Below are 17,959 nucleotides of genomic sequence, written 5' to 3' on the forward strand. Positions count from 1 at the left end.
GAATAGCGTGATCCTCCCACGTGCTACGTCCCCCTGGTGAAACTCCTCACTGTCAGGTGAAAAGAACCACATGTATGGGAGGAGGCATGTGGTAGTCGGCAGCCCTCCTGGATCAGCAGAGGGGGGGGGGGCAGAAACCTGGACGGCTCGGGCAATAGGGTAATTGGCCAGGTACAGTTAGGGAGAGAAAGGGGGGGTTAACCAGATAAGAACTAAAACATCTGATGAACAGGAGGTTTCAGGAGAACGTAGCATCCTTTGTGAGTCAGGATTCCTTCTGGAATCTCAAATGGCACATTACCAGGAAGCAATACAATGGGCTATTCTAACATGTTAAGGGCTGCGAGCTGCAAAAAGGCTGTCCCACCTGTAATTGTCCCTAAATAAATTATGGGCTATACAAATGAAAATATCTCCATTATTTTCTTTCAAGTATCATAGCAAATTATTTTTGCAGTTGAATACATTTCATATATTGACTCTGAACAATGTATCACCTCACAAGGCCAGCTTTAGATTTGCAAAGAAAACCTTGTTTTTTAGGCCTATAAAATAACCTATATCACCAAACAATTATCATTAACAATAGAACATTATTGCAAATTCACTTTTCTTGGTGTTGTCAAACTCTAGTCGTAGTTCTGTAGAAAATCAGAATATCATAGCCATCTTTTTTTTTAACTGAGCACGAGCATTTCCAGAGAGATGGCAGTGGGGTTTTTAACTAGATTGTTTAACACAGTCCTGGAAAGTGGGAGGATGCCTGAGGAGTGGAGAAGAAGCATACTGGTATCGATTTTCAAGAATAAGGGTGATGTGCAGAACTGTAACAACTACAGAGGTATAAAGTTGATCAGCCACAGCATGAAGATATGGGAAAGAGTAATAGAAGCTAGGTTAAGAGGAGGAGAGGTGACGATCAGCAGCAGCAGTATGGTTTCATGCCATGAAAGAGCACCACAGATGTGATGTTTGCTTTGAGAATGTTGATGGAGAAGTATAGAGGAGGTCAGAAGGAGTTGCATTGTGTCTTTGTAGATTTAGAGAAAGCATATGACAGGGTGCCGAGAGAGGAGGTGTGGTATTGTATGAGGAAGTCAGGAGTTACAGAGAAGTATGTAGGAGTGGTGCAGGATATGTATGAGGGAAGTGTGACAGTGGTGAGGTGTGTGGTTGGAATGACAGATGGGGTCAAGGTGGAGGTGGGATTACATCAAGGATCGGCTCTGAGCCCTTTCTTGTTTACAGTGGTGATGGACAGGTTGACGGACAAGATCAGGCAGGAGTCTCCGTGGACGATGATGTTTGCAGATGACATTGTGATCTGTAGTGAGAGTAGGGTGAAGGTTGAGGAGAGCCTGGAGAGGTGGAGGTATGCACTGGAGAGAAGAGGAATGAAAGTCAGCAGGAGCAAGACAGAATACCTATGCGTGAATGAGAGGGAGGACAGTGGAATGGTCAGGATGCAAGGAGTGGAGGTGATGAAGGTGTATGAGTTTAAATACTTGAGGTCAAGTGTACTAAGTAATGAACCTGGCTACCCACTGAATGTCTGTAGATATTTTTAAATGTTTTGTACTCCAGCTCTTTTTTAACTTATTTTTAGCTTTTGGTCTTCATGTGTGTATATCTTATACTGTGTTTGCTGTGTTTGTCTGTATCTGTCTTGCACTGTTTGGTGAAGCCACAGCCCTCATTTCATTTTTAACATGTGCCTGCACATTGTTTTTAATGACAGTAAACTGAATTGAATTGAATTGAATTGAATGTTTGGTGGCACAGTGGTTAGCGTGGTCGCCTCACAGCAAGAAGGTCCTGGGTTTGAGCCCCGGGGTGGTCCAACCTTGGGGGTCATCCCAGGTCGTCCTCTGTGTGGAGTTTGCATGTTCTCCCTGTGTCTGCGGGGGTTTCCTTCCACAGTCCAAAGACATGTAGGTCAGGTGAATTGGCCGTACTATATTGCCCCTAGGTGTGAATGTGTGAATGTGTGTGTGTGTGTGTGTGTGTGTGTGTGTGTGGGCCCTGTGTGATGGACTGGCGGCCTGTCCTGCTGGGATAGGCTCCAGCGTCCCCGCAGCCCTGAGAGCAGGATAAGGGGTTGGGATAATGGATGGATGGATGGATGGGATAAATGAGCATATATACATAGCTATATACAGTTGGAGCAAGTAGTGAAAGAAGTTGAACATGAATGACTGAATGAATGGGACAGTAAACGAAGGGATGGATGAGTGAATAGTCATCAAACTAACAAGTTGTTGCCAAGACTGAGTTAATTAATTCATTTGGACGTTAATGAAATCAGAAATGAATCTGAATGCAATGGGGGCAACTAAAGCCAATTGGAAAAAGGGAAAATTTAGGATAACTCTTTTTGCATCAACTCTCGTATGCAGAATGCATGGGAGATAATAATAATAATAAATCAATCTTATATAGTGCTTTTCTAGTACTCAAAGTGGCTTTACAATAAATGGAGTGAAACAAGACGACAGATGAACATAACACAGACATACAGGGGTGGATGGGAAGGGGGGGCTACGAGAGAGAGAAGCAGCAGCTGCACACGACGCCAGCAGTACTCTCCCACTTGGACAGATATAAAGGGAAAGAAAAACGAGCATCATAAATCACATAAATCACAGATGCAGGTCAAGCGCTCAGTCCCCAGCCTGCCCCAGACCAGGGGTGTATGAGCGGACGGGGGGGCACGAGAAGGCAATGGAGAAAAGGTGTGTTTTGAGACAGGATTGGAAGAGTGAGAGGGATTCTGAGTCTCTAATGATTTGGGGAAGTGAGTTCCAGAGCCTGGGAGCTGCTCTGGAGAAGACTTGGTCACCAAAGCTGCGGAGGTTGGACCTGGGGGTAGAGAGAAGAGAGGCTGAGCTGATTTTGTCCTGCTTGCAGTAGTCGATGGCTGGTTAGCAGGCTTTTCTGGAGAACGTCAGGCATGCTGAAGCAGGCTCAGTGGAATTCAGGTTGCCGTGGTGACAGCCAACCGAGAACCGTTGTTTCTGTGGTGATGTATGGCTGACGTTGTAGGGAGGCTCTTCCGGAGGACATCGGGCATGCTGGAGCAGGCTCGGCGACCTTCAGGTCACTGTCGTGACAGCTGGAGAGGAACTGCTTTGAGAGAGTTGGGTCAGAGGCTCGACTTGGGGAGTTGGGTCAGAGGCTCAGCTTGGAGAGTTGGGTCAGGCTCGACTTGGAGAGTTGGGTCAGAGGCTCAGCTTGGAGAGTTGGGTCAGGCTCGACTTGGAGAGTTGGGTCAGAGGCTCAGCTTGGAGAGTTGGGTCAGAGGCTCGACTTGGAGAGTTGGGTCAGAGGCTCGACTTGGAGAGTTGGGTCAGAGGCTCAGCTTGGAGAGTTGGGTCAGAGGCTCAACTTGAGGAGTTGGGTCAGAGGCTCGACTTGGAGAGTTGAGTCAGAAGCTCGACTTGAGGAGTGGGGTCAGAGGCTCGACTTGGAGAGTTGGGTCAGAGGCTCGACTTGGAGAGTTGGGTCAGAGGCTCAGCTTGGAGAGTTGGGTCAGAGGCTCGACTTGAGGAGTTGGGTCAGAGGCTCGACTTGAGGAGTTGGGTCAGAGGCTCGACTTGGAGAGTTGAGTCAGAGGCTCGACTTGGAGAGTTGGGTCAGAGGCTCGACTTGGAGAGTTGGGTCAGAGGCTCGACTTGGAGAGTTGGGTCAGAGGCTCAGCTTGGAGAGTTGGGTCAGAGGCTCGACTTGGAGAGTTGGGTCAGAGGCTCGACTTGGAGAGTTGGGTCAGAGGCTCGACTTGAGGAGTTGGGTCAGAGGCTCAGCTTGGAGAGTAGGGTCAGAGGCTCGACTTGGAGAGTTGGGTCAGAGGCTCGACTTGGAGAGTTGGGTCAGAAGCTCGACTTGGAGAGTTGGGTCAGAGGCTCGACTTGGAGAGTTGGGTCAGAAGCTCGACTTGAGGAGTTGGGTCAGAGGCTCAGCTTGGAGAGTTGGGTCAGAGGCTCAGCTTGGAGAGTTGGGTCAGAGGCTCGACTTGAGGAGTTGGGTCAGAGGCTCAGCTTGGAGAGTTGGGTCAGAAGCTCGACTTGAGGAGTTGGGTCAGAGGCTCAGCTTGGAGAGTTGGGTCAGAGGCTCGACTTGGAGAGTTGGGTCAGAGGCTCGACTTGGAGAGTTGGGTCAGAGGCTCGACTTGAGGAGTTGGGTCAGAGGCTCAGCTTGGAGAGTTGGGTCAGAGGCTCAGCTTGGAGAGTTGGGTCAGAGGCTCAGCTTGGAGAGTTGGGTCAGAGGCTCGACTTGGAGAGTTGGGTCAGAGGCTCGACTTGGAGAGTGGGTGTTGGAGAAGCTCAGCTTAGTGTAGAAAACGCAGAGGCAATAATATACAAACACCACTGCATGGCGTGTACGTTCGGGTCTTGGTGGTTCACTGAGAGGTGACAGTGGAATCCGGTGTAGGAGCTCTACTCTAACCACAAACGTTACAAAAAAAAACTTTTGAAAAGAGAAAAATAGCAAGAATAGGTTAAAGTTACAAAAATATCTGTGGCAGACTTGCATGCAGCGGCTGATTTAAGGCTTCTTCATGAGCTTTAACTCTTTACAGCAGAAGGTGAAGGTACAAGCAGGGGCAAACTGGCCATCTGTACATTCTGGAAAAGTCCAGAACGGCTATGGGCCCGGCTCATCAACCAGACGGCTGAAGTACCTCTCCAGACACGTTTTAAAGTTTACAAATCCTCTGAGACGATTAAAATATTGTTTAACATGGTTCTCCCACATTAAAACTAAAAAAAAAATCAGAACCAGAACACTTTATTCATCCCCAAGGGGAAACGGGGTTCTGTTACACACCCTCAAGCTCTAGTAAGAAAAACTAACAAGATACAAGATAACAAGAAAACAGAAACAAGAAAAACAGAAACAAATAGTAATAAAAGATAAAATAAGAAATAGAAATAAGAACAAAATATATCAACAAGCATGGTGCCCATAACACCCTATCTATACTGCACTACCGCAGCACACAACAAGCAGCACAAACAAACCCGACGGGGTAACACAAGTGGAAGGTCCAGTCCAATGACCAGTGTCTGACCCTCTGAGTCTGAGGGGGCAGTTGTAAAGTTTAATGCCCACAGGAAGGGATGGCCTCCTGTGGCGCTCTGTGGTGCTTTTGGGGAGGGGCAAATTCAAGTCATTGTCCCGTCTTCATCATATTGTGGTGAGAGTTTCTGTCCTGTGGAGAGGAAGTTAAATCTTCTCCCGTGATTAATGGTGACGGTGACCTTGAAAAGGCATCGCGTGGTCCATGTGAATGTATGAATCCGATAACCGTGTGGAAAAACATGGTTTCTCTGGAGGGATCCCAGTCGGCTTAATGTCAGTTTAGCACTTTTATGTGAGGTGACGTGAAACCCATTTGAGTGCCCTTGTACACATACAAGCAGTGTGGATCGAGGATTCAAAACCTGAAGAAATGGATTCTAGAGCAATGTGTGCTTAATGGGAAAGGCGAAACAGGAACTCATTCTTTTCCAAGTGTTTACTGAACATTGTACGATTACAAAGTAAACTGGTACCAGCTGGAAGGCCCGTCTAGACAACGTGAACTGGTACCAGCTGGAAGGCCCGTCTAGACAAAGTGAACTGGTACCAGCTGGAAGGCCCGTATAGACAACGTGAACTGGTACCAGCTGGAAGACCCGTCTAGACAACGTGAACTGGTACCAGCTGGAAGGCCCGTATAGACAACGTGAACTGGTACCAGCTGGAAGGCCCGTATAGACAAAGTGAACTGGTACCAGCTGGAAGGCCCGTATAGACAACGTGAACTGGTACCAGCTGGAAGGCCCGTCTAGACAAAGTGAACTGGTACCAGCTGGAAGGCCCGTATAGACAACGTGAACTGGTACCAGCTGGAAGACCCGTCTAGACAACGTGAACTGGTACCAGCTGGAAGGCCCGTCTAGACAACGTGAACTGGTGTTGATCTTTCCTGCTCTCAGGCCCCAGACCATAGTCGATGAACACAGGGGAGTATTTCCTCCAGGGCCGAAGTTTCGTTTAGTAACTCGCTTCGGGATCGATGACCCACTTTACTCACACGGCAGTGGTAAAAACACACACAGGGACACCACACTGGCCTTGAGAAATATGCTGTATTTATTAGTGATACCGTGACTTCTTCTGTAAAATGTATTTGCTCTCTCATTAACTTGCTAACATTAATTCCTGCTGTTGCTGCACTGCTCCACTCATGTTCATGCCGACCCTCGACTAGATTCACACACACACACACACACACACACACACACACACACACACACACACACACACACACACACACACACACACACACACACACACACCGCTCTCCCTCCCCCTCGCTCCACCACTCGCACACGCTACTCAAAACACTGCACTCTCCCTGTTCTCTTAAGGGACCCCACTGCTGCTATGCTGCTCCTGTAACACTACCCCCACTCTGGATGGCAGGCTTCACAATTCCACTCCGCCACCTTAATAGCACACATCCACATGTTTTGTTTTGTTTTTTCTTGTACATGCATAGGTATACAGTCTTCATAGGCATTCAGTCCACCTGAGAATATTAAGTATACCCACTACACTTCAGGTCCTTTGACAAGTGGGGCAGTAGCAAAACAAAAAGCGCAGCATCTCGGTGCGGATGCAGTTATGCAGCAGTTTTTCCGGTGACATATTACAGTGGAACATAAACCCTGAGAAAGTATTACTAACACCCGTTATACAGGCTATGGCTTACTCTGAGCTCTCACATGGGCCAAGAGGAGCATTCAAAACTAAACCTCCCTGTGTGACTCAAAATATTACCCTTAACAGGAAAACATCACAAATACAGCTTTAGGTCACAGCACATATGGTAATTAAACCAATACCTCTCAAGTTCTCTTTTTTTAATGAACACATAACATAAACAATTCGCATCGACAGTGGCAAATAATACTGAACCGTTGACCTTTTTTTCTTTTCTTTCACCCCTTTTTTTAACTAGGGAGTTCCGGGTAGACTACCATCACTGCCGATGAGATCAGGGCATATTCTTGCCCTCTCCATGAACAATGATCTCATCGCTACCCCTTTCTTGTCTTTAAACCTTGAAAGCAGTCCTTTAACTGGAACTGTCCATGAACTCTGAACTCATTGATCCACCCACTCACCATACCTGGCCGGTGAGCTTCGCTGGCAGCTTGGTCTCTGAGAACGCTGGCTCTGAGGATGTTGCTCCGCTATGCCACCCCCACTATCCTGAGGGTCCCCAGGAGTAGCAGAATCCGGGGGAGGAGAGGTGGTGGAGGGGAGCGAAACGGCAGCCTCTGGAATGTCCACTGCTGGATCTGATGAGGTGCAGCCATAGGTTTCCTCAGCGTCAGCGTCGGAGAACAGTTGGGATAGACCCAGGGAAGGGTCTGCGGGATCCACGTCCAAGACTGGGGGTGACACCTCCACGGGTGCCCAGCTCTGGGCCTGCTCCATGACCAAGGCATTGTCCAGTGGGTCACAACAGTGGTAGGGCTTCAGCTGGTTGTGGTGAACCACTTTGACCTTGGTCTTTGGGCCTTTCTGGATGCGGCACACCAGATCATCCAAATGTCCAAGGATGAAGTATGGTCCTTCGTATGACGGGAGGAACTTTTGGACCTTATTCTTGACTCTCCGTGTGCCTTTGATTAGGTACCACACAGCATCACCAACCTGGTACTGTGTACGGCACAGTTTTTGTCATATTGTCTCTTTGCACGTCTTACAGACTTACCGAGAGCGTCCCTGGCGATTTGATACACCAGCTCCAGGCGTTCCCGAGTGTGTTGGACATACTCAGGCTGAAGGGGCTGTGTCAGCCTCGGGAGGTAAACCAGCTACCAGGTCCACTGGCTCACTCACTTCTCGGCCAAACATCATGAAGTTGGGAGCGAACCCAGTCGTACTGTTTTGTCGCCCTGTAGGCCATCACAGCATAGGGGATCATAAGATCCCAGTCCCACTGGCATCGCTCGGCTGTTGTGGCCAGAATCTTTTGCAGTGTGGCATTGAACCTCTCAACCTGGCCATCGGACTGAGGTGGAAAGGGTGTGGTGTGCGTTTTCTCAATACTGAACGGTGTGCACATTTTTTGGAACACTTCAGATTCAAAATTTCGGCCTCGATCGCTGTGCAGCGTCCGTGGCACTCCGTAACGGCACACCCACTCGGAGGCCAGCACTTCGGCTCCAGTTACGGCCTGCGTGTTGGGTAGGGGGAAGGCTTCCACCCATTCTGTGAAATAATCTTGTATTACGAGCACATAGCAGTTGTTGCACTCTGTTTCATTCAGTGGCCCCATGATGTCCAAGGCGATGCGCTCCATGGGGGCTCCTACTCGAACGGTGCCCATGGGGGCTTGTGGTGTCTTATGGGGCCAGGCTTGAATGCGCAGCTGGTACAGGTGCCACACCACAGAGCGACATCCTCTCTCATCCGGTACCAGAAGTATCGGGCCAGCGTTTTTAGTTGCCTTTGTTGTGTATATATTGACCTAGGGTTAGTTTTTGTTAATAAATCTGTTTATTTTTACACCTGGTTCCGCCTCCCACCTTTCTTATTCCCCCGGGACACTTTCGCTGTCTTTGCTACTTGCCCTCACTTCCTTACTTCCCCTGGACACTAAACGGGGAATGTAACAATTGGGGGCTCGTCGGGGGCATCTCTTTGCTTTTCTTTTTTTGCAATACATTAAATTCCTTCATTAATGATGATATATAAAATAATAATGATAATGATTCTTCCTATTTTTTCTCCCTGTTAAAGGGTTTGTTTTTGGGTTTTTTTAGGGAGTTGTTCCTTATCCGATGAGAGGGTCTAAGGACAGGATGTTGTGTTGCTGTTAAGCCCACTGAGGCACATTTGTAATTTGTGGTATTGGGCTATAGAAATAAAATTGATTTGAATTGATAACAATAGCAATACATTAAATGAAACCTATAAATCCTCTTCAACAAGATGTCAGATTAAATCATAATGTCCCTGAAAGAATACGAACGTGTTTGCCGGGGTTCTGTAGGCATTATGAGTAATATCTACACTCTCCTCAGGCATAATGACTGAGTGAATTGGTTTCGAAACAACGTGAATGACTCGTTTGTTTTTGAATGAGCTGTTTGTCGTTTTTTGATGTCCACCAAATACTTGACTCGCACACAGTCCTCAGCCAGCTATGCAGTAAACTGATCATCAGCAGATATGAGGACGACCAAAAACAGTAGACATTTACAAGTATGCTGTGTCTTCGCTCCCTCTTCTATTTGAAATTGTGCGTCGTGTTTGCGCTCATGTGCTGCTGGTATTCAGCTCTCTGAGCTAGGATTCTGAGAATTAGGATTCTGAGCTAGGATTCTGAGAATTAGGATTCTGAACTAGGATTCTGAGAATTAGGATTCTGAGCTAGGATTCTGAGAATTAGGATTCTGAACTAGGATTCTGAGAATTAGGATTCTGAACTAGGATTCTGAACTAGGATTCTGAACTAGGATTCTGAGCTAGGACTCTGAACCAGGGCTGCTCGAGTGGAATGACTCACTCTGCCTGTTTAAGTTGAATGAAAGTGTGTAAGAAGTGCCATGAAGTGTGGTGGTAAGACTGAGCAGATGGCTGGTGTGTCTCTCCCGCCAGGTGCTGTTGAAGAGCATCAACATGTTGCTGATCATCATGGCAGTCCTTCAGCTCTGCATCCATATCAGCTCGCTGGTCCTGGGCTGCAAGACACTAGGAAAGAGTGCACAGAAAGAAAAGCAGGTGCTGGTCTTTCTTTATTCTGTTCCAAGCCTCTGGGCGGTGGTTTGTAGTTTAACCACAAGGCTACTAGCGTCCGAATATCTTTATGACCTGACCGTTGTACTACGACTCCAACTTACTAACAAGAAGGACCACAACATGGATTTGTTTCAGACGTACTTCCAGAGACCTACACACAATGTTGAGGGTTTTACATCACATGCTTTTACTGTTCATAGTCCTACAGTACATACAGCTTACTGTTCATAGTCCTACAGTACATACAGTTTACTGTTCATAGTCCTACAGTACATACAGCTTACTGTTCATAGTCCTACAGTACATACAGTTTACTGTTCATAGTCCTACAGTACATACAGCTTACTGTTCATAGTCCTACAGTACATACAGCTTACTGTTCATAGACCTACAGTACATACAGTTTACTGTTCATAGTCCTACAGTACATACAGCTTACTGTTCATAGTCCTACAGTACATACAGTTTACTGTTCATAGTCCTACAGTACATACAGCTTACTGTTCATAGTCCTACAGTACATACAGCTTACTGTTCATAGTCCTACAGTACATACAGCTTACTGTTCATAGTCCTACAGTACATACAGTTTACTGTTCATAGTCCTACAGTACATACAGCTTACTGTTCATAGTCCTACAGTACATACAGCTTACTGTTCATAGACCTACAGTACATACAGTTTACTGTTCATAGTCCTACAGTACATACAGCTTACTGTTCATAGTCCTACAGTACATACAGCTTACTGTTCATAGTCCTACAGTACATACAGTTTACTGTTCATAGTCCTACAGTACATGCAGCTTACTGTTCATAGTCCTACAGTACATACAGTTTACTGTTCATAGTCCTACAGTACATACAGCTTACTGTTCATAGTCCTACAGCACATACAGTTTACTGTTCATAGTACTACAGTACATACAGCTTACTGTTCATAGTCCTACAGTACATACAGCATACTGTTCATAGTCTTACAGTACATACAGCTTACTGTTCATAGTCCTACAGTACATACAGCTTACTGTTCATAGTCCTACAGTACATACAGCATACTGTTCACAGTCTTACAGTACATACAGCTTACTGTTCATAGTCCTACAGTACATACAGTTTACTGTTCATAGTCTTACAGTACATACAGCTTACTGTTCATAGTCCTACAGTACATACAGTTTACTGCTCATAGTCTTACAGTACATACAGCTTACTGTTCATAGTCCTACAGTACATACAGCTTACTGTTCATAGTCTTACAGTACGTAGTTTTATAGTACATAGTGTCACAGTATGTAGTTTTATAGCCTTACAGTACGTAGTTTTATAGTACATAGTGTTACAGTATGTAGTTTTATAGTCTTACAGTATGTAGTTTTATAGTACATAGTGTTACAGTACGTAGTTTTATAGTACATAGTGTCACAGTATGTAGTTTTATAGCCTTACAGTACGTAGTTTTATAGTACATAGTGTTACAGTATGTAGTTTTATAGTACATAGTCTTACAGTACATAGTGTTACAGTATGTAGTTTTATAGTACATAGTGTTACAGTACATAGTTTTATAGTACATAGTGTTACAGTACGTAGTTTTATAGTACATAGTGTTACAGTACATAGTGTTACAGTACGTAGTTTTATAGTCTTACAGTACGTAGTTTTATAGTACATAGTCTTACAGTACATAGTGTTACAGTACGTAGTTTTATAGTGTTACAGTACGTAGTTTTATAGTACATAGTGTTACAATACGTAGTTTTATAGTACATAGTGTTACAGTACGTAGTTTTATAGTACATAGTGTTACAGTACGTAGTTTTATGGTACATAGTGTTACAGTATGTAGTTTTATAGTACATAGTGTTACAGTACGTAGTTTTATAGTACACAGTGTTACAGTACGTAGTTTTATAGTACATAGTGTTACAGTACGTACTTTTATAGTACATAGTTTTACAGTATGTAGTTTTATAGTACATAGTGTTACAGTACGTAGTTTTATAGTACATAGTGTTACAGTATGTAGTTTTATAGTACATAGTGTTACAGTACGTAGTTTTATAGTACATAGTGTTACAGTACGTAGTTTTATAGTACATAGTGTTACAGTACGTAGTTTTATAGTACATAGTGTTACAGTATGTAGTTTTATAGTACATAGTGTTACAGTACGTGGTTTTATAGTACATAGTGTTACAGTACGTAGTTTTATAGTACATAGTGTTACAGTACGTAGTTTTATAGTACATAGTGTTACAGTATGTAGTTTTATAGTACATAGTGTTACAGTATGTAGTTTTATAGTACATAGTGTTACAGTACGTAGTTTTGTAGTACATAGTGTTACAGTACGTAGTTTTATAGTACATAGTGTTACAGTACGTAGTTTTATAGTACATAGTGTTACAGTATGTAGTTTTATAGTACATAGTGTTACAGTACGTAGTTTTATAGTGCATAGTGTTACAGTATGTAGTTTTATAGTACATAGTGTTACAGTACGTAGTTTTATAGTACATAGTGTTACAGTACGTAGTTTTATAGTGCATAGTGTTACAGTATGTAGTTTTATAGTACATAGTGTTACAGTACGTAGTTTTATAGTGCATAGTGTTACAGTATGTAGTTTTATAGTACATAGTGTTACAGTACGTAGTTTTATAGTACATAGTGTTACAGTACGTAGTTTTATAGTACATAGTGTTACAGTACGTAGTTTTATAGTACATAGTGTTACAGTACGTAGTTTTATAGTACATAGTGTCACAGTATGTAGTTTTATAGCCTTACAGTACGTAGTTTTATAGTACATAGTGTTACAGTATGTAGTTTTATAGTACATAGTCTTACAGTACATAGTGTTACAGTATGTAGTTTTATAGTACATAGTGTTACAGTACGTAGTTTTATAGTACATAGTGTTACAGTACGTAGTTTTATAGTACATAGTGTTACAGTACATAGTGTTACAGTACGTAGTTTTATAGTCTTACAGTACGTAGTTTTATAGTACATAGTCTTACAGTACATAGTGTTACAGTACGTAGTTTTATAGTGTTACAGTACGTAGTTTTATAGTACATAGTGTTACAGTACGTAGTTTTATAGTACATAGTGTTACAGTATGTAGTTTTATAGTACATAGTGTTACAGTATGTAGTTTTATAGTACATAGTGTTACAGTACGTAGTTTTATAGTACATAGTGTTACAGTACGTAGTTTTATAGTACATAGTGTTACAGTACGTAGTTTTATAGTACATAGTGTTACAGTACGTAGTTTTATGGTACATAGTGTTACAGTATGTAGTTTTATAGTACATAGTGTTACAGTACGTAGTTTTATAGTACACAGTGTTACAGTACGTAGTTTTATAGTACATAGTGTTACAGTACGTACTTTTATAGTACATAGTTTTACAGTATGTAGTTTTATAGTACATAGTGTTACAGTACGTAGTTTTATAGCACATAGTGTTACAGTATGTAGTTTTATAGTACATAGTGTTACAGTATGTAGTTTTATAGTACATAGTGTTACAGTACGTGGTTTTATAGTACATAGTGTTACAGTACGTGGTTTTATAGTACATAGTGTTACAGTACGTAGTTTTATAGTACATAGTGTTACAGTATGTAGTTTTATAGTACATAGTGTTACAGTACGTAGTTTTATAGTACATAGTGTTACAGTACGTAGTTTTATAGTACATAGTGTTACAGTACGTAGTTTTATAGTACATAGTGTTACAGTATGTAGTTTTATAGCACATAGTGTTACAGTACGTAGTTTTATAGTACATAGTGTTACAGTACGTAGTTTTATAGTACATAGTGTTACAGTACGTAGTTTTATAGTACATAGTGTTACAGTACGTAGTTTTATAGTACATAGTGTTACAGTATGTAGTTTTATAGTACATAGTGTTACAGTACGTAGTTTTATAGTACATAGTGTTACAGTATGTAGTTTTATAGTACATAGTGTTACAGTACGTAGTTTTATAGTACATAGTGTTACAGTATGTAGTTTTATAGTACATAGTGTTACAGTACGTAGTTTTATAGTACATAGTGTTACAGTATGTAGTTTTATAGTACATAGTCTTACAGTACGTAGTTTTATAGTACATAGTGTTACAGTATGTAGTTTTATAGTACATAGTGTTACAGTACGTAGTTTTATAGTACATAGTGTTACAGTACGTGGTTTTATAGTACATAGTGTTACAGTACGTAGTTTTATAGTACATAGTGTTACAGTACGTAGTTTTATAGTACATAGTGTTACAGTATGTAGTTTTATAGTACATAGTGTTACAGTACGTAGTTTTATAGTACATAGTGTTACAGTACGTAGTTTTATAGTACATAGTGTTACAGTACGTAGTTTTATAGTACATAGTGTTACAGTATGTAGTTTTATAGTACATAGTGTTACAGTATGTAGTTTTATAGTACATAGTGTTACAGTACGTGGTTTTATAGTACATAGTGTTACAGTATGTAGTTTTATAGTACATAGTGTTACAGTACGTAGTTTTATAGTACATAGTGTTACAGTATGTAGTTTTATAGTACATAGTGTTACAGTACGTAGTTTTATAGTACATAGTGTTACAGTATGTAGTTTTATAGTACATAGTGTTACAGTACGTAGTTTTATAGTACATAGTGTTACAGTATGTAGTTTTATAGTACATAGTCTTACAGTACGTAGTTTTATAGTACATAGTGTTACAGTATGTAGTTTTATAGTACATAGTGTTACAGTACGTAGTTTTATAGTACATAGTGTTACAGTACGTGGTTTTATAGTACATAGTGTTACAGTACGTAGTTTTATAGTACATAGTGTTACAGTACGTAGTTTTATAGTACATAGTGTTACAGTATGTAGTTTTATAGTACATAGTGTTACAGTACGTAGTTTTATAGTACATAGTGTTACAGTACGTAGTTTTATAGTACATAGTGTTACAGTACGTAGTTTTATAGTACATAGTGTTACAGTATGTAGTTTTATAGTACATAGTGTTACAGTATGTAGTTTTATAGTACATAGTGTTACAGTACGTGGTTTTATAGTACATAGTGTTACAGTACGTAGTTTTATAGTACATAGTGTTACAGTACGTGGTTTTATAGTACATAGTGTTACAGTACGTAGTTTTATAGTACATAGTGTTACAGTACGTAGTTTTATAGTACATAGTGTTACAGCCTTGCGGCAGCTGCTCCCCATAGTTGTTCCTTATGAGAGCCCTGCTACCGAGAGTTGGTTTTTAGTGGCCCAGCTTCCTGAGCCTCAGCCTCTGCTCCTCTCAGCCTCTGCTCCTCTCAGCCTCTGCTCCTCTCAGCCTCTGCTCCTCTCAGCCTCTGCTCCTCTCAGCCTCTGCTCCTCTCGGCCTCTGCTCCTCTCAGCCTCTGCTCCTCTCAGCCTCTGCTCCTCTCAGCCTCTGCTCCTCTCGGCCTCCGTGGATTCCCAGGGGGGCTATGTTGAACACATGTCACGTGTCTTGGCTGTGGTGGTTCGTTCTGTTCAGCCTGTGATACAGAAGACATCCGTGACTATACTGAAAATACTCTCATCTTCACATAATTTGTGCAATATTGAACTTTCTAGTCGATGTAGAAAGACGGACTCTTGACTTGAGCTGCATGGATCCCTTTACCTTTCTTCCCAGTTTAGGATAGGATCTGCTGAAGTTGCAAGACTTTTTCAAAACATGTTTGTTGGACTTAACGTTTGTGCAACCAGAGAACTGAAATGAAACGACTCACTGAATTTGAGCATGTTTCTCCTAATTCTGTAACTTTTTATCACACAATTTCTAAATAGTTTTTTCAGTTGATTCAGTTCAGTTTGAAATGTTCATGATTACATGGTTGCAAGATACAGAAGCTCAGTGGAGGTTCATACTGAGTCGTCTCAGCCCACACACACCCGTCTTTCTTACAGTCAAACAAGCGTTGCTTAAAGGGAAAGTGTTCTCTTCCTCATTCTGTGTATTTTTATTTCTTAGCACATCCAAGATGCAGAGTACTGCCAACCCCTGCTGGAGGAGGTCACCGCCAACCCCATCGTTTAAACGAACGCTCTGCTCACGGTACAAACCACTCCTGCAGTCCTCCGTCGTCATTCCTCCACCGCAGGTGTCAGGGGTTCATGCCCCACCGGGTTTGCTTATGATGAAAATGTGTGCACTTAGTACGGTACTGCGGCGTGCTCGGTACGAAACGATGCACCAACCAGCAGTGTTCGCCCATCTTCAGTACTCTGCATTGTAATGGCTTTGCTGTTATAACACTGTGCCTTTGGTTACCAAGCTCTGTGCTGTGTTTCTAGTCAGGCTGTACAGTCAGTATGTATTCCAGCCGACTGCTTTGCTGGGGAAAGCGTGTCATCTCTTAATAGTGTGAGATTGACAGATGAGGCTGTTTTTACTTTGCCTTCTTTCAGCAAATAAAATATTATACCAGTATCTTCTCCTTTGGAAATAAAGGCATGCAATCTAATGCCATTGCACATATGCTTTTTCTGTGCTTTCCTGTTGATGAGCTAGCGTCCCTTTAACAGACTCCTGTAGCTGGGCTGCTGCCCTGATAGTTCAACTGGTATAGGGCACAGGCCTTGTCACAGTGTCCTGGCTTTAATTCAGGCTCAGAACATTTGCTGCATATCAGCCCCTTCTCTCTTTGTCCTATTGCCTGTCTCTCTTTCTCTATCCCATCCATAATAAAGACTTGTTAAAAAAATGCAACAACAACAAAAAATGGCGACAGGCACGGAGGCAAGTCCATGAATACTGGGAGGGCATCGAGTGCTTCACCTGTGGCCCTGTCCACGGGGTTAGTGGTTGTGTCAGGAAGGGCATCCGATGTAAAATTTTGCCAAATTATTATGTGGATTCTCAAGACCATACCGGATCGGTCTAGGCCCGGGTTTACAGAGACTGCCATCGATGCTGTGCCCTCACAGGGTACCGATGGAAACTATCAAATCCACTGTGGCGGCCCCTGGAAAACAAGCCGAAAGAAGAGGAAGAGAAAAGACTGAATGGGGTAGCTGGCTGATAGTACTCACAGTTTCATGCAAATTCCCTCAGATGCTGAGGTAAGTGAAAATTCACTGAACCAAAGAACCTGTAACACTAAGTGCCAAAATACATTTGTTTCTGTGCCCTGGTTGGTCTTCATCAGGTAGAGAAGATATGAGCGAGAAACAAAGGAAGATTCTCCAAGAGGCAAGAGCTGCGTCTATTGGTGTGGGTAAACAAGAAGAGATTCACAATCTGACATCATATTTTGAGTGACTGACTTTCTAAGAAGACATATCAGCATATCAGATGGGTCTGCAGCCTATTCAGCCTAGTCACCGGGAGGCAGACGCTACGCCAAAATCCGCAACAGACAAAACGTTTGCCATGTTGAAGCAACAGCAAAACGCAAAAAAAGCAATCTCAGCTGCAGCAGTTTGAGCATAGTAATTCCCGTGTTTCCATGTGTTTTGTGTTGACGATGTCACCCTAACACCAGCAGTACTGACTAGTTGTAGTTAGCAGAGGGCTCCAGCAGGGAGCGTGTAGCGCTGTCGAGCTACGTTAAGGGGCATCTCGCTTCCTCCCCTCAGTCATTACAGACGTGACCAGAGGAAAGCTTGTGTCCGTGTGTCTGTAATACCAATGCTCCCTTTTCAGGACTTCTGCACCGACACATACTGATCAGTACTTCAGGTCTGCCTCTCATCATCCACTGGAGCACAAAGTAGGAGTCATCAGGACGCTGGACCACCGAGCTGACAACGTCCCCACCGACACAGCAGCCGGGGAAGGGGAGAAACCCCACATTAAACAGGCCCTGGCTGAGAAGATTCAACAACTTTACTGTCACTGTGCCAAGCACAACGACATTGCAGCTGTGCCGAACCTCAAAATGGTGCATACATAAGAGATAAGAAATATAAAATATCAGCAATAAAAGCACAGAGTCTAAACAATACAAGTGTAAAATATGAGCAGTATAAGGTATAAAATGCAATACAGTTCATGATAAAATACACTTAGGAGGTGCAAAAACATCATCAGCAAAAATGCAGTAACGGTGCAGTGGACAGATATGAAGTGGCTTGAAGTGACGTGAGTAAATATATGCA

The 17,959-nt window shown here is 42.9% G+C and overlaps 1 protein-coding gene across 2 annotated transcripts in view; it reads left to right on the top strand.

Annotated features, from left to right (window-relative positions):
• The window catches only part of LOC130117986 (transmembrane protein 176B-like), a 34,029-nt gene extending 17,706 nt beyond the window's left edge, over positions 1-16,323 (top strand). The window contains exons 6-7 of one of the 2 annotated variants that reach the window (XM_056286275.1): positions 9,661-9,783; positions 15,831-16,323. In XM_056286275.1, the coding sequence (XP_056142250.1) occupies positions 9,661-9,783; positions 15,831-15,896 (189 nt within the window). In that variant the 3' untranslated portion in view covers positions 15,897-16,323. The remainder of the gene's footprint in view (positions 1-9,660; positions 9,784-15,830) is intronic. The other variant, XM_056286276.1, reaches the window with a different exon arrangement.
• Positions 16,324-17,959: the final 1,636 nt, after the last annotated feature.

This window comes from Lampris incognitus, chromosome 9, assembly GCF_029633865.1.
Source record: "Lampris incognitus isolate fLamInc1 chromosome 9, fLamInc1.hap2, whole genome shotgun sequence".
Classification (NCBI taxonomy): Eukaryota; Metazoa; Chordata; class Actinopteri; order Lampriformes; family Lampridae; genus Lampris; species Lampris incognitus.